Genomic DNA, 16,966 nt, shown 5'->3' with positions numbered 1-16,966 from the left:
AAATTTCTAATAGATGACATTTTCGAAAATGTTGGTTCACACAGTTCTACACGGTTGCCACTTTATCACCCTGACTTAAACGCCATTAAAATGATTTGGAGTCAAGTGAAAGGACAAGTAGCTAAAAGAAATACAACTTTTAAAATGTCGGACGTTCTTAAGTTAGCTGAAGAGGAATTTCATAAGTGACTGAAGCTGAGTGGAGCAATGTCTGCGAGCATGTTGTCAACATTGAAACAAAATACATTGAAGACGAACATTTATATGAAGTGCACATCAACAATTTTGTGATAAATGTGAATTCAGAATCTGACACGAGCTCTTTAGAATCAACCGACGACAGCGACTTCGGAATTTGCGAGCTACAGCAATAAAGCGAGTAGAAAAAATAACCATTTAAATTATTTTAAAATAATAATATCACTAAACTAGTTTTAATTAAATAGCATCATATGTATTTTTAGTTATAAATATCATCTGTATTAAACTGGCAATGTTTTCAGTCGGCCTAATATCGTGCCAAATGTTTGCTGAATCCCAGTAGATTTTTGTGCCAACTTACGTGCCGAAAGATAAAACTAAACTTATAACATATTACAGTACACATTTTATCTTCGTTCCTATTTAATAGAAACACGGAGTCAAGACTGCTTTTTGATGTTATTTAAAATTGATGATTTTGATATTTTGTTCAGATTTCAAGATTTTTTTTGCAGTCAGTTCTTTCCCTCGGCTGCCTACCTTCGAATATGATGTTGAATTTATTTTAATAAGTTCTGGTAGTAGATATTAACTAAATTTTAAATAAATAATACAAATTTTAAATACTATAAGCATTTTCTTTTCTAAAATAAAACTGACTTCAAAAAAAATCTGTTCTAAATATTAAAAAATAATAATTTTCCAATTTTCCATAAAACTAAATTTTTGAAATTAGAACCAAAATATCAGTAACTTGTTTGTAGTTAATCGATTCTAGTTAGGAATCTACTTCTAAACTTCAAAATTTAAAGAATTTATTTATTTTTTTATTCTTTAAGTGCAGACTACTTTAAAGTTGTCTTTTATTTTATTTTATTTCAGTTTTGGAAGAAAGTTAAATATACCTTTTTGAATTGAAGATATTTGTTTTTGTCTATGTTCATTCTAGCAAAATCTTAATAAAACTGATTATCTATTATTTACATTTTGTTATTCAGGTTTTCTTTCTCTATCTTAACTTTTAGTAGCAACCATTCATGAATGAAATACCTATTACTTTGAACAGGCCGGAAACTGAAATATCGTTGGTTGAAAAGCAGCTAATATTAGGTGTCCATACCAATATTAAAAGTATAAAATGAGAAAAGGTTAATTATTAAGCATTTCACAAGATATACATACTTTTTTAAGATGCGTTGATTAATACAGCTAAGGTCGTGTTACATTAATAACACAGGTTAACAATGGAAAAGTTGTTTGAGAACTAATAGCTGATTCTTATAGATTTTTGTGCTGGTTTCAGGAAAAAATAGTCAAAAAATTTCATTGCATAGCATTTTTTCACTAAATCAATGTTTTTAATATTCTCAAAATTAATAATCAATATATTTTATTTATAAAAAGTTGAATAAAAAATTAGGCTTGTATTAATTTTTTTTTGATACTTTACTATTAGTTTGGCTATATGGAATGAATACAAGTAGTGTTCATAATTTCAGTTTGATACAGTAAGATGATTGACTAATAAAATGATTAATTAGAGTGACTTCACGAGTCAATTTTGTCAAGCTATTAGCTAAGGTGATGACTCACTCATTCTTATGCCCCTTCACTCTACTGAAGTAAAAATAAATCTGTTGCAATTAGAACATTGTGTTGAAAGGTTTTGCTAATGTTAAATAATTTTCTAGAAATTCTATAGTGTTTTAATTTTCTTTCATTTTTTGAAGTTATTTTATTTGTGCTGTCCTTGTGTTTATATTTCAAAATGGCTTTAAGGGGGTTGTGTTAATTCACCTGTACCTTCTGTTAAATGTGTGTGGAGTTTGTGGTGAAGAAACAGCAAACAAGTATTACAGACTGTTAAAAAAGTGTACTACACCTATTTTGGGGTAAAACTTTTTTGACCACGATAAAACTCCTCATACAGTTTGTTTTACTTGTGTGAAAGAGCTACACAAATGGACAAAAGGTAAGAAAAAGTATTTTTGGTTTGGAGAACCAGTGAACTGAAGAGAATCACAAAATCACAGTGATGATTGCTACCTTTGTTCTTGTAATGTACAAGGGTTCAATCTAAAAAATAAGAAAGAAATTGTCTACACAAATTATTATTAGACAATACATCCTGTACCTCACAGCCTTGGTGTACCTGTACCTTCAATTCCAGAAAAACTAGAAGATATACTGAACAACTCTAAAACAGGATGATGAGTTGCAGGATTATGGACGGTGATAATGATGATGTTGATTTTATTTCTGGTAGTTCTGAACAACTTTTTTCACAGCATGAACTGAGTGACTTGGTCAGAGGTTTAAGTCTTCCTAAAAATTCAGCAGAACCTTTAGGATCTAAATTAAATAAAAAACTAACTGGTCCCTGGCACGTCTTTCTTATGGTGCAGAAACAGAGACTTCTTTACTCCATACTTTTCTGAAGATGGAAGATTAATTTATTGTAACAATGTTCCTGGTGTAATGGAGCAGTTGAACATAAAGTATGATGTGAATGAATGGAGGCTGATTATCAACTCGTCCAAAAGAAGCCTCAAAGCTACTATTCTTCATAATGGCAATGAATATGCTTAAGTGCCAGTAGGGCACTCCCTGTATTTGAAAGAATGCTATGAGAATTTAGAATTAGTTCTGTCTAAACTGAGATATTCACATTATGAATGGATAATATGTGGTGACCTAAAAGTATGCTTCTTGGATAGCAGGAAGGATACACCAAATAACCATGCTTCTTGTGTGAATGGAACAGCCTAGACAAGAAAGAACATTGCACCAGAAAAGAATGGTCACGTAGAGTATTATTAGAATCTGGGAGCAAAAATGTAATACGGAAAAGTTTGGTTGATCCACGGAAAGTCCTCTAACCTCCTCTTCACATCAAACTGGGATTGATGAAATAATTTGTAAAGGCTCTATTTAAAGAAGGAGAGTGTTTTAAATACATATACTGTAAATTTTAAGTGTATCGTGGAAAACGTGCTAAAGAATTTCCAAGACTTGGGTTGTTCAATGAGCTTAAAGCATTCTCAAACTGATTACTTCTCCAAAAATCTTGTGCTGTAAGTGAAGAACAGGGTGAAAGATTTCACTAAGATAATAAAGGAACTGGAACCCAGATATCAGGGAAGGTAGAATGTGAACATGATTGCAGACTACTGTTAGTGCACCCATAGAGACGATGGAAGATCCAAAGAGGAGAAGATGGAAACATCCTCCACTCCCCTCCCAACAACCTCTTCATTTCTAACCCGCCTGGGTTTTCCCTTAGACTCTACAGTCGACTCTACACTGCATTTACATTGATACTGATGCCTCACACCATGCAACTGAAACAAAACTGAAACTCATTGCATTATTTCACAGACACTATCACATAGAGAAGTGAAGCATTCAAAAATCAAAAGAGAGGCTTGTACAGTAGTCAAAAAATAACTATGATATCACTGAAAGTGATACATACTTTTACATATTACCAAATCAAACAGTAGCAACATCATTTATTTATTTAATGCGTTTACCCAATAAAATGGAAACTAGATCAAGATCTATGTTTATTAAGTTTTTCAACTGCTTATTTGGAAATACCAATGAAAGATCTAACTTATAGTTTATCATTTCATATGACACCTAACAATTTTTGCTGATAAACTTCTTAATTCTGTCCTTAAAGTTTGAATGATTCAAATGTATGAATATTTCTAGTTTACATTAACTTATTTTTACAATATTATAACATGATTGCCTTGAAAATATAACAGTGAACATTGAGGAAAAAACAAATTACTTTCAACAACATGCAACGTACCAAACGTTTTCTTTGTAATAATGAATAACTATGAATACTATCTTATCTTGATCTGTTGGTACTGTATGAATTGGTATTGACTGCCAGATCACCTTATTGTTTTAAATTTTATCACCTTTTGGTGGAAACATTCCAGCTAACAAATATGCACAATGCTCGTAAGTGTACTGCCATAATCACAGCCTAATTTCACTAACAGCCTTTGGAGAATATTCTGGTATAAATGTTTTGTACTCCTCTTTATATAATTGTCCAATGTTATATAACTGCATTTTCCTATCTATCGACATAAAGAATGAATTAGAATATTAAACATTGGATAGTGTAACATAAAACTGAAATCTTTCAAAATAGGTAGGATAAAATTATACAATAGATCTTAATGATTAAGAATGTTTTAGGCTTAAACATATACAAAATTAGTAAAACACTGAACTGAAAGAGTTCTTTCAGTCCTATGTTTACAAAAACCAACATGTACAGGATATGATACTGCATAACTTTCAATAATACAAGCTTCTGTCTATTTTTATGGCAATAAATAATTATATGAAGCAAAGAAAAGCAGATTAAAATTGATGACTTAATAGTTTTTCTTTTTGGGAAAAGGTGAGATTATTTATATCCATATTCCACAGCATGAAAGGTTTTGTAGATTACCTACTTCATTAATTCACCACATAAGCTTAAAGAGATTTTTTTGGGTAATTGATGTAAAATTTTTAAAGTGTGTGAAAAATGTCATGCTTGACCAGAATTTGAACCTGGAACTTTCTGAATGAAATGTGGATATACTATCATTCCACCATAGAGGTCAGCATAGTAGCAATCTTCATTTATTTTTTGTTCATCTTGGACATAGCTTGTATTTATTATAAACATATATATATATATGTTAACAAAGAAAAAGATAACTCATTCAGACTCACTTGCTTGTACTTAAATATGTACTGATATTCAGGTATTTGGTAATTTTAACACCTTCAACATTTTAATATATTCTGCAATGATTTTTTGTTATCTTCATATAGATGGATCACTATTATTTAATATAATTGTTATTTTTATGTTTTTACATGAACTACCATCACTCCTCTTTTGTTTATTAACTTTGAAATTTAAAATGCTTCTCTGATAAGATTTTACCACAATTTCTTCTTAGCTTCCAGTAGGTGCTAGAGTAGTTCTTTTTCATTATGCATGGTCTAGCTCCTACTGTCCCTGACTTGATATATAAATATAAATACATAATATTAAATTTTATTAATACAGTATGTAAATGAATTTTTGAATTTTCAAAAAAAAAATACATATATACTGTACATATTGTGAAATTAAGTTCTTCTAATCTGAATAAATACTTTATTCAGATTAGAACTTAAGTATCAATAAACAAAACTAATACAATAAATAATAAATAAAATAAATTTATACAATATCAGCAATTTTTACACAACTTTGCAAAAGAGAGTGTAATAATGTTTTTAGGGTGTATGTATGAATGCTTTTTTCCACCGTAGCAGCTCAATGGCTGAACTGATTTAGATAAATGACCCCACATTGGAATCCTTACATTACAAGGAGTGTCATAAGCTATACAAATATGTATTATGTATGTTTAATTGTAAAAAAAAGCCCACAAAAAATCATTCATATGATTCTAAATCAATAATCGATAGTATTTTCAGTATAGATTTATTTATATCGAAAATAGTTGTGTTTTAAGATCTGCTATGATATTGAAAGCATGAATTATGGTAGTAAGATTTATTCATTTTATAATTATTATTATTAGTGTTGTTATTTAAACTTTCTAAACATTTTTTAAGAAATCTTATTTTTGACGGGCAGTATGTTCAATCATGTAAGTATATTCTTTCTTTTTGCTCTTATTTGTTGGTATTGCTTCTTCTTACTTACTGTTTATAAACATTTAAGAAAATAAAATCATATGATTTTTTGACAGCCATTATGTTCGATCATGTAAGCATTTTCTTTATTGCTAAACATTAACGAATAATCCCTTTCTTTTATTAATAAGATTAATTAAATAAATAAAATTATTTAATAAATAAAAATACTAATATAAAAAAAATCTACACTTAGAAATTAAATTAAATAATCTGTAAATTAATTAATAATGGACTGCTTCTAGGAGAGAGTTTTGCAGGGAGCCACGTGCAGCCACCTGGTGCACCACCAATTCCATTGGTCCATTCTGCTCCAATTAACAACTGGTGATATTAAATACTTTATAACCGTAAGTTTTCAAATCGTGAATTTTGCTCGATGATCACTTAAAAAGTATAAAATAATAAAAACAATTATAAAAATTAAAAAACACACCGCCAAAAAGTAATAAAAAAGATAAATAAATTGAACCTAAAAAAAAAGAAAACAAGGTATGGAAATAAAGGACTAAACATCATTATGCAGTATTCAATTAAATTAAATAATGGGTGACCGATAAACTTTCACAGTTTTAATTTGTTTAAATATATTTTTTACGTTGTTGAAATAGCAGGCTTTTAAGGTTGTCTAATGATTAAGTTCTCACCAGGTCTTACATTCATAAGAAAATTTTTAAATGCAGTCGGAGGGATTCTTTAATATAGGATAATTACTATTCAGATCCTCCCCCCCCTTCCCACTGCATTTAAATATGGCATGGAGAAGAATGGAGGAAGTAGTAAACAAGGTAAAAGAAGAAAGAACATCTATCAAGTAATTGCACAAAAGAAAAGGAAACTGTTAGGACATGTAGTTAAAAGGAATGGGATCTTGACAACTACGTTTGAAGGGCCAGTAGAAGTAGAAAAGTGAGTCAGAAGAAGGATAAAGTTAATAGATGAAGTGAAAACTGGAACTTACAAGGAGATTAAGGAGAAAGTTTAGGACAGGGATGGATGCAAGATAGCGAAGGCATAATGTGTCTGTTGCCAGGTAGAACACTAGATGATGATATCCATGTTGTCATTTATTGTATAATTTACTTATATTTGTTAGCTGACCCATAACACTTGACTTAAAGAGATCTTCAACATCATAAGGCTCATTTTTATATGTACTAAATGGTGTTCTAATACCATGACAAGAAACCTGAAAGAGGTGAGAAGTTAATAAAAAATATCTTATAAAATTTGATGTTTTATTTTACTAATTTATTTTTTCCCAATTATGTCGACTGAATCCAAAAAACTGAAATGATTTAACAAAATTTCTCTGACATTTGTTCAGTAAATGTCAAATAATTTTAACAGTTAAAAAACAGAATTAATTGATAAGTTAAAATAATTCTATTCATTTTACTTTCAGATTCCAAAGGTGTAAAATTAATCTATCACCTAGTAAAATCAGAAAAATTAAATACTAGTGAAAACTGTAAAATAATGTGTTATACAGTATTCAAATATTGTATTAATTTAATATTTATGAAACTGTATCTCAGCACTTCAATCAAAACAGCATCTTTGTGTACATGTTAAAATTAAGTATACTGAATTAATTCTTCTAGTTTTGAAAATCCATATTTTGAAAAAGCTGAACATAAATATATTCATATACTGAGATTTACAATTTATAAAACAGTAAAATATTTTCGACTTTGTTTCAAATCAATAAGTACAAGCTTATGGTTTCAAATTAATCGTACTATTCCAAGTATTAAAAAAATATCATAAGTAATTTTACTACTTCATGAAAGAAAATGTTTTTTTAACGTCCTCACGACAGTTAAGGTACGATAAACAATGTTAATTAAATTGTGGACAAATTTTTTATGAACATCTTAAAATGAAGGACACTGTATTTGATTTTTAAAAATACATTTAAGTAATTTATTTTTTGTGGCAGATTTACAAATTCCAGTAGTACTCTTACTACCAAATAGAAAAAACTTTTCTTTTATTTCATTAATCAAATTTTCTTTTATATAACTACTTCATGATTTACTACAAAAACTAAATTAATGAACCTGGCAATGGATTATTATAGAAGACACAGCTTCTATAATAAATAAAAATAAAGTGAAGCTGTATTTTGAAAACTGGTTTCTTGAATAATTTCCAGATTTGCTCTTAAGCTGTTTTCATTTAAACTGGAATTTAAAGGAAACAAATTAAATTTCTTTCAACAAATTTTGATTTATTTTAAATCAAAATTTTGAGTTTATAAAATCAAATTAAAAAATAGTGCATAAATTTGTCACAAATTCCAGTAAACGTTAATTATTTTAATACAGATTTGAATACTAGATGGTGGATACTGGTATACTTTGGGGTGGTTAGGGTTCAATTAACCACTCATCTCAGGAATGGTCACCTCATTTGCATGTCATACATATCATCGTCATCTCACTGGGCCATGGAGATGATTATTGTTCACTAGTTGAACAGATTACAACATACACTTTAGGAAAAAAAATCATGTTAAAACATGTGCAAATTATTTTTATTCACTTGAAGATCGAAAACAAACATACATGATAGGCAATAGTACAAGAGTATCCCATGTCATTATTTTAAACATATTGTTACTTATGGCTGAGATATTTTAAAAAAGAAATAAAATTTATCAGCAATTTTTAGAGATGGAAGAAAATGTTTGGCAAATTTTGTTGTTGAAAGTTTATGTACTAACTAACTGTTACATTTTTTTGTAAAGTTTTTTCTAAGTTAAATGTTAAAAATTCACAAATTTCCCTAAATCACTCAGAAAATTTGCACAAAATTGTAACACAGTAATTGTCTCATATTTAGATACAAGTTTTGCTTTAAAGTTTTATGTGTTATTACACATTTAACAAAGTTACTGTACGTCAAACATTAAAAAAAAAATACTAATGGACTCTTTGGAGTGTAAAATAACAAGGTCAAAATCCCAGTAGGTGGTTTTTTGTTGTGGTTTTTGGTTCCTTTATATGTAGCCACACACAGCTACATATAAGGCGTGTATATATATATATATATATATATATATATATATATATTGATTTTTCTGATGTCAATAATTATAAGACCAATATTCCTCTGTACCAATATATTACAATATTACAACATATATAATCTGTTATAATATAAAGTTATATTCTTTTGTATATTATTCCTTTGATGTTATTCATCACACTAGATTTTCTATAAACTATCAAGGAGATCATTTTGAACAGTATGAAAATTAAATTTAAAAAAATAAAACAAAATTAAATACAACAATTTTTTTTGCATGTTTGATTTATTTTTTGTTCTGTTTCTTCTTCAGTGAAATATGATTTTTTAATATTTATTGGATTTTTATCGAACCTATTTACATCACTGTTTTTAGAGTTAAATTCTCTACAAGTTTTATTAATATATTTTATGTATTTTATTACTTATTATTATTACTTATTACACTTTTGGATGTATGTTTATGTGAACTTTTTTCATTATTTTGATGAGAGGAATACATATGTGAAGTATAACGGTTTCCTCGTTGATATATATATATATATATATATATATATATGGTGAGTTGGCTAATGAAAAATTTTGGTCATCCTGAAATTTTTAGGATGTTAATTGAAGGGCAAAATTAATCGTTTCCTATGATTTTTGACCTGAAAAATTAAATAAAATAGGTGCCAGAACTGTACCTCCAGAAGTTTTCATGATATTCAAAGTAAAACTGAAAAATTTGTTGTCTGAAAACCACTTTTTTTTGGTTTGCAATACAATAACTTTGTTAAATGGCTAATAAAAAACATAAAATATATTAACAAAACTTGTAGAGAATTTAACTCTAAAAACAGTGATGTAAATAAGTCCGATAAAAATCCAATAAATATTAAAAAATCATATTTCACTGAAGAAGAAACAGAACAAAAAATAAATCAGACTTGCAAAAAAAATTGTTGTATTTAATTTTGTTTTATTTTTTAAAATTTAATTTTCATACTGTTCAAAATGATCTCCTTGATAGTTTATAGAAAATCTAGTGTGATGAATAACATCAAAGGAATATTTTTTAATAGTATAATTGTCATTCTTAAGATGTTCAAAAGCAATTAAAATTCGGTTCAATAATAATTCTTCTTTGGAATTAACTTTTCTGCATAAACAAGTTCCTTTAAATAACCCCAAAAGTAAAAGTCCAAGGGTATTAAATCGGGGGACCTAGGAGGCCAATTAATTGGTCCACCTCGACCAACCCATCTGCCTGGAAACCTTAAGTTTAACAGGTTCACTGCCATGAGAGATATATTTCTTTCTCACTATGCTAAACTAAACTGCTAAGGTGAATTTTAGCCTGACCGTCATTTTTTCTACCTATATATTTTTTTGTTTAAATTCCCCAATTAATATATTTCTATGTTACATATAATCTACAGTATGAAATTTGTACTTATCAAATGAATTTTATCCAGAAAAAAATGAGAGATAAATTCATTTCTCATAGTGATGGAGATTACATCATAGGTTGTGACATGTATGTATTACAAAATATTTTATTATGAAAAGAGTGTACTAAAAGAAGTGATAAACAAGTTTTTAAAAGTACATTATAGGAAAGTATTCATACTTAAAATAACTTACTGCATTTTTTATGTACACAGGAATTTGATTATTATTCATTATGTACATAATTAACTGTTAGCAACTTCACTATTAAATAATTGTCACTTATTTAATCAATATTTAAGCCAAACTATTACACTAAAAAAAAAATCAATTAACACTAAAAAAACTTTAAATTGTAAAGGATATTGTTGACTTTTTTACTTAGGAAATATGTTTTTCCAAAAAGCACTGAACACAAATGTTAACTTCACAGCCACTGTACTTTGTTCGTTGTGCATATTGCCTATTGTGAGCAGTTAATTTTTTTGTAGCATAAATTTACGCCAAGCCAGTTTTGGAGTTTTAATTACTGTATGGTCTTTTGAGAACAATAGTTTACATTTGCATTTCATTTTTATAAAATATTTTTTCAACTAGCTGTTCCTTGAACTATGTAATAATTATTTTCTTTCCAGTTATCGTTTTATAAAAGGTTAATGCATTAATGATAATAGTTATGCTTTGTTGAAAGCACTAAAACTTCTCTTTTATCTTTCCACTTTAAAGTAATGACACAATTTTTATTTTTATGAGCAACCACTTCCCCACATTTGTTACTAACAACATTGGATAGATTCAATTTTCTTTTTTTGTTAAGTGTACCAACTAAATGTGTTTCCCTATTTAGTAGGCTTTCAGCTAAATAAATACTGGTATACTAGATGTACATGTACAGTCTTTTCCCATAATTAGTGTAAAGCTCAACAAGTTCTAACACTTGTTTCCAGAAACTAGTCCATTAGTGTTATTATTTCTTTTCTCTTAACCTTAATATATTTTGTATACTAAAGTGAAGCAATCTTTAGCACAGAGCTTAAATACTTTTATGTCATGTCTGCGGTGTTCATTTTTAAAATATTACCTGAAATAAATGTACTCCAAAAGAGGGATAACATTCTCATCTATGCACATACATTCCTCAAGCTTTAAGGCCATTCCAACATTAAAAACTACTGTATCAACTATAGACCTAATATTGTAGAGTTATCAACGGGACGTGAATCTATACTATTGGCACAGAGCAACATACACATAATTAATTCAAAACAATTTTGACTCATTATATGGGGAAATGGTGTACAAAACAGTCTTATCATTTCTCCACTAATGTCCCATTGTGGATAGGGGGTTCAGTCCCATGAATACAACTACTCCTAGAAACAGTTATCTTATCCCTATTAATATGCACTCATTTATAGATTCTTGCATTTGGTAGTATTACAGCTCTAGATAACATCTGTTGTTGCACATACAGATTTTTCTACAATGATCTGACGTAATATTTCATCAGTTAAAAGTAATTTCCAAAACTCATGTGGAATACAGACACCCAAAATTTCAATAAGATCCCCAGGTTAATGCCAAGGGGTTCATCATTTGGATTATAATCAAATCTGTTCATTTCGTCATCATTAACTGGGCCCCAAGTATTGCTTGGATCTGAACTGTCAGAGGTGGAACTATCGTCAACAATTTCACCATTACCTAAATTTACACTTTCGTCTTCATTTTCATCAGAACTATTTCCACTATCATTATCGTCAGGTTGCCATGAAGGCTCATAGTCAGAATTGTCTCCGAAAACTCTCATTGTTGCTAACCCAACATGATGGTTCATCAATCTGAGAGGAAAGGCTCATCTAACACTATTTGAATAAAGTTATTAGTTTTTCAACCATAACAAACCCAAAATTTACAAATCTAATTAAATTAGAAGTATTATACAAATAAACTTAGGGTACTAAGAGCAATATGCAGTAGTTCTAAAGTAACACAAGATAGTAAGTATGCCTACACTACTGTTTCTTAGAACTCAGTTTAGAAACATTACTCTTGAAGTACAAAAGAAATAGAACTGTTAGCACATAAAATTAATAAACTTTCACAAATACAATTACCGTTTCAATTTCTACAGACTGAATAAATGACTTAATGAATAAAAAACCATGTAAGTTTATTTTGTTTATACTTTACAGTACAAATTAAGTGGGAAGGTAAGAAATCTGATATTAATCGAGCCAAAATGTTTTGCCAACTGCACAAACCTAAATTGTCCTACAGCCAGAAAAATAGAAAAACAGATGTTAAACAGAATACAGTCCCTAATATAAGAAGTATATTAAAAAAATTTTATGACCTGTAACTTAAAATTATTGCTATAAAAATGCTAATATATTTTTGAATTCTACCTTTTTTCTTAGTTGCATGGCACATCAAATAACATTGACAAAGAGGTATTGAAATATCTCTCGGATTTCTGGTACTCTGGTGAAATGAGGTTGTACTGAAATTGTTGTGACGTTAATTAAGGGGTAGAATTAATGATTTCTTATGATTTTTGACCTGAAAAATCGAATAAAATGGTCCCAGAACTGTATGTGCAGTTTTTTTTTTTAGAAATTTGATGTGATTTCATAATATAACCAGATTTGTGTTCTTATGATACTGAAAAAGACTAAAGCAGTAGTTTGTTAACTACTGCTTTAGTCTTTTTGTGGCCACTTGTTAGAGGCCACAAAGGGTGGTAATAAAATGGAGCAACAACAAGAACTGAAGGTAATTGTATATTTGGAGCTAAGAATAGGCGCTGAGATATGATGACTAGCAAAGCAGTTTGTCTTGCTGTTCCTGATATCAATTTTGATGTATCAAAGGTTAGATGATTTGGTTGCGCATTAATACGATCTACATAAGGGCAGATTATTTGGTTTTGTCTTTTCCAAAGAGATGGCTCACCACTGTCTACCAGTAGACTTAACACAGGGCTTGAAAAAACACATCTGTAGCCAGACAGATGAATGAATGAATGATGGACTACATCGAGCATTCTAAGAGTGGTGGACTGAGAGGACAAATAAGCCTTGCACCTCATAGTCTAAGTGGAAATGGACCAGAGCTTGGTAGAAGCACATCAGCTCCCCAATAAGTAGTAGATAAAACTCTCAGCATATCTAGCATTTTTAGACATTTTACCTTCAGCTTTTTTAAATGCATTACCCACTTAAGTGGTTGGTCAAACCACAGTCCTAAAAATCTAACCCAGCTTTAGATGAACTTAGCATACTCATATAAAATATTACATTCAGCTCGGTGATGAAGGCAGCAAGAAATTACTTTAGTTCTCAATTTCACTAATAAGCCTGGCATGGGATGCTTTTTATTTTTGAGAATGACTATGATGTTTCAGGAATGACTTGTAACTCACATCAGGTTGCCTACAACCACTACACTGATAGGACCAAACAAAAAAAAACATTATTGATAGCAAAATCAAAGTAAATTTAAACAAATTTATATTATTTTGGATAAATTATAAAATAATTATTATTAGAAAATACATTAATATTTATTATTTTAAAACAAAAAAAAATCTATTGTTATATAACAAAAATTTATTTTTTCAATAATGTTTATGATTCATTATTTTGTAAGTTCTTTTCTCTATAGTTTAGTATATTCTTTTCTCCATTATTTGTGGCTTAAACATATACCTACAAACAGCAAGGAATTACTGGAAACAAAATCATTAATTGAAAATATAAGATATGATAAATGTGCTGAGAATAAAAATTAGAAAAGAATACAACGAAATCAGGAAAGACAAACAAACAGGAGTCAAGTAAACAAAAAAGTAAGCAAGTAAATAAAATAAACAAAATTTCATCCTATGTTAGGTTTTAATTGTCTATCCCAATTACTTTTTAAATAACATATAAGCTGATGCACAGACTGCCATCCCCCAGTACCTCCTATTGAACTCATCTGAATTACTACATCTTTTTTATTATCTGATACTTTTAAAATTATAATTGCAGACAGAACTTTATTCTTTTCTTCATTAATAACAACTACTGTGGTAATATCTTTAACAGTTGATGGACAAATGTTATTTTTATTCACATCTGATGGATTCGGCTCATTGGTTGTACTTTTATGCGGAGCTCTGTTGTTTATATCAGCTGTTTTATGGATCTCAGGCTGGATATCACAATACATATTTACTTCTGTCTGAGGAATATCATTATTTTTACAATTATTATGATTTTCATTTGTTTCTTCCGTTTTCAATCTTTTCACTTCCTTCATTTCCCTTTCTTCAGCTCTTCTTCTTTTCCTCTGGTTTTTCCAAGTCTCTTCATAAGCTGTTAATTCCATGGCATATTCATAACTGCTCTTTTGGATAACTCTTTTATCTATCTGTAAAAAAACACAGGTAAAACATTATCACTTTTGTAAATTATCTCAATATCTGAATTAAACTGCTACCTTTTAATATAGTGATGGAAACATATTTGTTACAAAAAATTGTAAAAATAGTAATTCCTTAATTTTGTTTAACACAATAAAATAAGTACACCATAAGGATTTCTTAATTAACTTGATTTAAAACCTCCTTTTACTCAGAATACAGGTCGTTTGGAAAGTCCTCGGCCTGTCATATAGATGGTGCAGGTATGACCAAATGAGTATGATATTTGTCAAATATAATCCTTTAGATGGTGTTTGTAAAGTTTTAGATGTGTGCGTTTAGTTGCTTGTTTGTGGCAACTGAGCATAAAGCAAAAACGTGTTGACAACTTCTGAAATATCAAAAATTTTATTTTTTTTTATAAAATTAAATAGTAATAATTTATAAAAAATAAAATAATAATAAATAAATAATAATAAGTTATAATTTAATTAATATAATAATTTAAATTTAAATTTTATTTTTATAAAATTCAAGTTTAAGCTGTTATAAATACTTTGTTTTAAAAGGTTTAACCCAGACGGCCATACAAAGAGTTAGATTCCATTTTAAAGGATTCTTTCCCTTCATTTTTGATTGTAAAAAAGAGTGGTTCTGAATTTAAACCAAATTGTTGTAATCTATTCAAGATAATGAATACTCAAAAACTACTATATACAATGAAACTGTAAAAAAAACCAAAATGTCATAATAAACTATTGCCGACTGCAGGTATGTCAGCTTCCTGACATTACAAACATCATAGACCATGTCCATTACATTTTGCATGGTGTTTTGGGTATGAAAACCCCTTCCAATCTATGAGTGCTGCAATAAATGTCGACCAAAAATGCATTCCATTGAATACTTCTCAAAGCTGTTAACATTTACTTAAACACAAATCTGCTGTTTCAACATTTTATAACAGCAGATGAAACATGAATTCACTATTACATGCCACAGACCAACCAAACAATGGATGAGAGCAGATGAAAGTGCATAAAAAAAAAGCAAACATTGTTCCATCGGCAGGAAAAGTCTTACTTAGCTTTTTTTTTGGGATTCTCATGGTGCGGTAGAAGAGATTTACTTCAAATGATGACATCAAAGCTGACATAAAAACTTATTTAGAAGGGCAAATCACATTACACTAAGGAGATTGAAAAGTTTTAAGTTGTTGGTTTAAGTATACTGAATTGCAAAGTGAATACACTGTCAAAAAGATTTTCTGAAAAATTTTGTCTTTTCTGTCAAGTTGAGAACTTTCCGAATGACCCTTGCACATATAAAAAATTTACTGTACATGTAACATTATATTTATTTATGCTTACAACTCTTTAGGCTTACATAATCAATTAAAGTTGCAAGATAAGATATAATGAATTTTATAATATAACTGAATGAATTAAACTAAACCTCACGGAATTAGAAGCCAGAAACATTGTGCATGAAAGGAAGATACTATCAGGTAGTATCTATTTAAAAATATATTTCTATGAATGATTCCTCATTTTGTTCACAAAAAAATGGTTAATAGTTTTGACAGTAAACTAAAATCTAAAAAACATACAATTATGGATTAAAATATTTTAATTCTAACATTCTGAAATCTGACAAAGGAAAATTTCCAATTTATTTTTTCTAAATAATATGTTTACTATGCCAAATTTAGTGAAATATCTGAATTCATTTTTGAAAAATGATCTTTACTAAAGAAATGGTGAATTAAACCAAAGCAAGATAGGATATTTGTTTATGTGTATAAACTTTTCTGTGTATTCTAATATGTTGAACCATTTCCCAAAGTTGGCACCATACTTAATGAACACCTGGTATATGAGGGTTGTGTGAAATGTTTTGAGCCTAATGTAGAAAGACGCATTTTTTCTGTCAAATATATTTTTATTTTTCAACAGTCTCCTTTCAAGTTGATACACTTTTCCCAGCAATGCTCTAACCTATTTAAACCCTTCCAAATAGTAGCTGACATCTTTCTCCGCATAATAGGTGTTTACATATGCGATAACCTCCTTGTCCAATGAAAATCTCTTTCCTCCAAGTGAAACTTTAAGGTTGGGAAACAAGAAAAAGTAGCCAACCAATTCAAAGTGCATTCATAAATTT

The 16,966-nt window shown here is 28.9% G+C and overlaps 1 protein-coding gene across 5 annotated transcripts in view; it reads right to left on the bottom strand.

Annotated features, from left to right (window-relative positions):
• Positions 1-14,272: 14,272 nt before the first annotated feature.
• The window catches only part of LOC142324082 (U6 small nuclear RNA (adenine-(43)-N(6))-methyltransferase-like), a 38,291-nt gene continuing 35,597 nt past the window's right edge, over positions 14,273-16,966 (bottom strand). For all 5 annotated transcript variants that reach the window (XM_075364709.1, XM_075364712.1, XM_075364713.1 and 2 more), the window contains one exon: positions 14,273-14,811. In XM_075364709.1, coding sequence (XP_075220824.1) covers positions 14,275-14,811 — 537 coding nt within the window. In that variant the 3' untranslated portion in view covers positions 14,273-14,274. The remainder of the gene's footprint in view (positions 14,812-16,966) is intronic.

Source organism: Lycorma delicatula, chromosome 4, assembly GCF_047948215.1.
Source record: "Lycorma delicatula isolate Av1 chromosome 4, ASM4794821v1, whole genome shotgun sequence".
Classification (NCBI taxonomy): Eukaryota; Metazoa; Arthropoda; class Insecta; order Hemiptera; family Fulgoridae; genus Lycorma; species Lycorma delicatula.
The sequence above is the reverse complement of the archived record's forward strand: the minus strand, read 5'-3'. Positions and strand labels throughout refer to the sequence as shown.